This window comes from Harmonia axyridis, chromosome 1 (genome assembly GCF_914767665.1).
Source record: "Harmonia axyridis chromosome 1, icHarAxyr1.1, whole genome shotgun sequence".
Taxonomy (NCBI): Eukaryota; Metazoa; Arthropoda; class Insecta; order Coleoptera; family Coccinellidae; genus Harmonia; species Harmonia axyridis.
In genome coordinates this window covers 77,054,043-77,059,122 of record NC_059501.1, presented here as the reverse complement: position 1 = coordinate 77,059,122, position 5,080 = coordinate 77,054,043, and the positions used below count along the sequence as shown (strand labels likewise).

Genomic DNA, 5,080 nt, shown 5'->3' with positions numbered 1-5,080 from the left:
GAAGAATTCAATATTTAGATAGAAAAAATGAGAATATATAAGATAAAAGAACACTTCAGTCAGTAAGTCCTGGACCTAACGAGTTCAATCATATTTCTTCTTGAAAATTCGACTTCATTCGTCAACATAATCATCATCAAGACCTTGTACTTCAAAGCTCCTCTGTTTTTTTCAAACGTTTTTTGTCTTTGCTTTCGGAAATTTTATCACTTGGAGATCCTTTCAACCAATGTTGTGGATTGATCTGTTTCTAAATAGCACTATTCAAGCCAATGCTTCACTTGCATGGTATTTTTCCCATCGAAAAAAAATATTTTAGCGATACACGAAACTCGTTCTCATCCATTTTTTAAACAACACCAAATGTTGAGTCACTCAATCAACATCTTGTTCCGAAATTTTAACGAAAAGCTCGAGAAAAAGAAGTGGTATGTCACTGACCTTCTATGCATCATGCTAATTAAGTGATGCGTTATAAGTAAGAAGTTCTGGTGGAAATATGAAAAAGAATAATTCAATTTTTATTAAAAAGTGAATCGGATTAGGTTTGATGAAGTATAGAATGAAAGATAAAAACATATTTCACATAAACTATTTATTTGTGAATTGGGTTTTCACCTGAAAAAGATTTGTTTTCGAGATGAATGAAGATGAAGGAAGCATAATGTATACATGAAGTTTCATTATTTTCATTTTACAATGCCATTATTCTCATATAAAACCATGATATAATGGAGCACAGCTCTTCACTCCGTAATTCCATTCTCTCAGAAGTACAAACTGAATGGTTGATCACCTTTCCAGACCTTTTAGTACAGTGTGTACAACGAAATCCCAATATTTGGAGTGCGCTAAATGTGTTTCTTCATCTACTAGCTCTGAAAGGCCTTGCACGATAACGTTGCGGGATTGCTGTAACAATATTTAAAATGTATAGTGCACTTGTTTCAAAGTATTCGCATAATATTAATATCCACTCCAATGGTATGATGATTGTGTGGCTAACATGAACATCATGACATTTATCACTTTGTTTGGTTAGAATTGTAGACCAGGTGTTATCGAGCAAGCTATTAGCACGCACCTTCTCATATCGCCCCTCTGATATACAGGGTGTTTCATCATAAACTGGACAAACATATTAGGTGTACAACTTTGCTCCTGCCGTTTTGCAATGAGAGGCTGTAGCGGTAAGTGGTAGTCGAAATAAATAGATCGTAGATGTCATACAATAAGCTTAGGTATTTGTAAACATAATGGCATCGAAATATAAGTCGATTTGTGTTTGAATCATAAAGTTAATCTCAACTGAACATGTCAGATTATAGGCCAAATTCTCGTCATTTGCGGAAGGTTTTGATTTTCTGCTTGAATATGAATAAATCTGAGGCAGGGCTCATTGAATGCTTTCAAATACCTGTGGTGAGGCAGCTATTAGTGAAAACTGAAGACGAAAAATGGGATCATAACGATAATTTCAATCGCATAAAATGATGGGGATATCCCGGCCATGCTCCCGCGTCGACAGCCAAACCAAATATTCACGGTTCCAAGGTCATGCTCAGTATTTGGTGGGACCAAGCGTAATGTATTATGAGTTGTTAAAACTGACTTAAACAATCGCAGGCGATCGTTATCGAATGCAATTAATGCGTTTGAGCCTAGCATTGAAAGACAAACGACCGCAATTCATCGAGAAACATGATCATGTGATTTTATGTTGCGAAAGTGATCAAGACATACTTGGAAACGTTGAAACGGAAAGTCGTAATTTATTTTCGGTTTCCAAATTGAATCTCATTTTCTGAATGACTTTCCTTCCTTTTTTCTGAATTGAGCACTGAAAAGACTCCGATATGACCACAAATCATAACTTCGAAGGTTATACATAACTCTGATCACAATAAATAGAATATTGCTCAGAAATACACCCTGAATCTGGCTTATGCTTCTAAAACGAGGTTACTTCATGAGGCAAAGATTATTCACTTGATGTCATTTACGTATATGTTTATACAATTTATGATGTGACACCCTGAATACATAGAATATATAATTGTTGTTAAATGTTTTCCAAATTTAAAATGGTTATAATGGCAATTATATTATTGACATTTCTCCTGTCATTTGTGTTCAGTAGGTTCTGCCATTTAATAATGGAAAGATACATGCTTCAACAAGGTTTATAAACTTTCACATTGTATCATCTAAATCACTGAGAGAAATTTAAGTGTCATAGCCCATTTTTTGGCTGTTACATTTTCTTCAGAGAAAAATGGAAACCACATAACCTTCAGATTATTGTTAACAACAGCACTAAAAATATTCAACATATTGAACATATTGAATATTTTTCCCTGCTGTTGTTAACAATAATCTGAAGGTTATATGGTTTCAATAAAGCGGTATACCCTACCACATGCCACTCAAATAATCGATTCATTAAAAATAAAACTTGGTGATGAAATTATCAAATTCATGCTGGTGATACAACAACTGAGCAATCAAAAATCAATATAACTGCCAAATTCATATAAGAAGTGATGCAAAGTTGGCAGAATGCATGCATTAAGAAGTAGTGGTGGTCATTCAAATTATGTTATTTTCAATTAATCATTTTTTTTTTAAATCATATCATGGCTTCTGAAAAAGTTTTCATTATGTGGAAATATTCCGTACCCAGAATGCTTCGGTTGGTATTTTATACTTTTTGTGGTTCTTTCCAAGATTAGTCAAAATTCCTTCAACAACATCGTAATCCTCGAGGTTCTCAATACATGCACTCATGTATGCTGTGACAAGTGCGCATTGTATCTTAAAATCCGTATTTTCCGGTAATTCTTCCAAGAAAACATTTCTGAATGAGAAAAATTTCTGGTTATGAGGGTATTGCCTGAAGTATCTGAAAAATACATATATTGCAAGTAGCAAAAAATTATATTCATGAAAATGCTACGTATTACTCACTCGAGAAAAACTTTTCTCATAGCAGCTGGATCTTGGGAAAGTTCCTCATGAGATTTCCTCAACAATTGCACTTCTTTTGCAGTCATACCGATGCAATCTGCCATCATGAAAGAACTCAACAAAAATTATTCCTTCATGGAAGAAATGTTACCATTCAATGAATGTATTTCAACTCGACTCTAATAAGTCGAATTTCAACATTACTTAATTGATACTTTGACAAGAAATATTTGTTTTATGACTTATCGCATAATTATTTCAAACTCCGATAACTAATGAAGATATATTTTATAAACATTCGATTAAATTTGGAACAAGACAAGAGGTCAAACAATCATACAGTGTCGTCGTAAATGTAAAAGTTTTTATGGAAATGAATGATCGTAGAAGGAATATAATACCTACAAAACTCAAGTTGTTAGACGATTTCGCTCTTCTAGAACTATATTCCAGAAGTTTTGGAAGGATATTGACCATAAATGAACCGGAGAAAGTCGAAATATCCCCAAATTCTTGAAGAAAACTGCCTGAAAATAACACCTTCCTAGCTCCTTGACAAAAACACAAAAACGTTTGATAGTTATCTGTAGCAAAGCATTGTGAATTTTTTTTAAGTCGACACGGATTCGACACATGTGTTCTATTTTATTTATACAGCTACACTTTTACGAATTGAATCTTGAAATAGTGAAACTCAATTTTTTTTATATAAAATAAGGATTAAGACTTACAAACTTGGGAATTTAAATGAACAACTTTGATCTTCACACTCATTTAGAGCTAAAAGCTTTCTTCATTTCAACCAGATATTAAACTAAACGTTTCTTATCAAAATTCACCTAAAACTAACCAGCTAAATTGGACTGTATGCGGCAATATTGGGTTTTAACGAACCCATGCATGCACTTCTTGTTCGAGAATCCAATTGGTAGCTTTTTCTCTCTTATAACAATTCATGTTTCCTAACCCCCATATGTTACTTAACTTGGAGTCAAAAATCAAATTGTCAGAGCTTTTACCAATTTAGTTGGGTGAGTTGTTATTACAACTAACAAACGAAGATTGAAAATATCACAAGAATAATCTCGCTTCAGCTCTAAGAGTCCTCTTCTCGCCATTCAATATATACCTATATTGGAAAATCAATAAACATCTGAATAGTGAATCGAAACATACCAAATCACGAATCCAGAACTGTAAAGTCGGATTTAAATTTCTGAACACGATCACGAAGACTTTCCATACAATATTCAATTTATAAATCTCCTGGATTGCATTTTACGAGTACATCCACCATTTTGGATTGCATGTTTTGTGCCAGTTTATTCCTGATTGTATGAAACCCTTCGCTGTCTTGGATTATGTTGTGAGTGGAAAATACGATCTGTCTACAGGAAAGTACATACTCAACGTATCGTTGTCTGATCTTAGGGGCATTAGGGATTTTCTGTCTTGGAAAGGTAGATATGAGAGAACAGTAAAGTCTGGGAATTTTAGTAACGATGAATGTTCTTCAAGATTACCGTTCACATTGAATATCATTATTTACAATTGGAATCGTTCATAGTTTCTTCTCAATTCTTATTATTTCATCAAATCATTGTACATGTTTTCACTATCCTTATACCGGGTGTTTTACTAGCTCGCCATGAAAAACTTTGACAGATGATAGCTGCATTCGCTTCAATTTAAACTATTCATGCAGTTTCTACTCAAAACCAGATTCTGAATAAAACCGATAGACAAGTTAACATTATTTGCTCTACATCTCAAATTTTTATGACAACACCACTGTTGATCTGTCATATGCATACTAGAGGGTCTTAAATGCAATAAATTTACACCATATGGTACAACAGAAAATTTTGATTCAAATGTAATTCCCAAATCAGCCAAAACCACCATACATTCGCCCAGTACTGTGTAATGAAAAAAGAATAGTATAGACATAAAGTTATACTTCTCAGCGTTCAGATGCGATTCGTTCTGTTACTTAACTCGTTGCATATTCGAGGAAAGCTGCAAGCAGTTCAATGTGTTAATTATTCCCGGGTACATATTGAAATCAACTGTATACAGCAAACATTCTCCATCCAACCACTCGGCTCAATTA

At 33.7% G+C, this 5,080-nt stretch overlaps 1 protein-coding gene across 1 annotated transcript; it reads right to left on the bottom strand.

Moving 5' to 3' along the window:
* Nucleotides 1–576: 576 nt before the first annotated feature.
* LOC123681474 lies at nt 577–3,188 on the bottom strand. The gene is made up of 3 exons (XM_045619775.1): nt 2,968–3,188; nt 2,680–2,902; nt 577–912 (listed from the first exon to the last, which is right to left on the bottom strand). Exons 1-3 carry the CDS (start codon nt 3,072–3,074, stop codon nt 793–795), a joined length of 450 nt encoding a protein of 149 aa, XP_045475731.1. The 5' UTR covers nt 3,075–3,188; the 3' UTR covers nt 577–792.
* Between the last annotated feature and the right edge of the window lie 1,892 nt (nt 3,189–5,080).

Coding starts and splice junctions, on each gene's coding strand:
- LOC123681474 (XM_045619775.1), bottom strand. CDS start 3,074: ATGATGGCAGATTGCATCGGTATGACTGCAAAAGAAGTGCAATTGTTG. Junction 2,903..2,967: donor ATGAGAAAAGTTTTTCTCGA/GTGAGTAATACG, acceptor TGTATTTTTCAG/ATACTTCAGGCAATACCCTC. Junction 913..2,679: donor TACCAACCGAAGCATTCTGG/GTACGGAATATT, acceptor ATATTGTTACAG/CAATCCCGCAACGTTATCGT.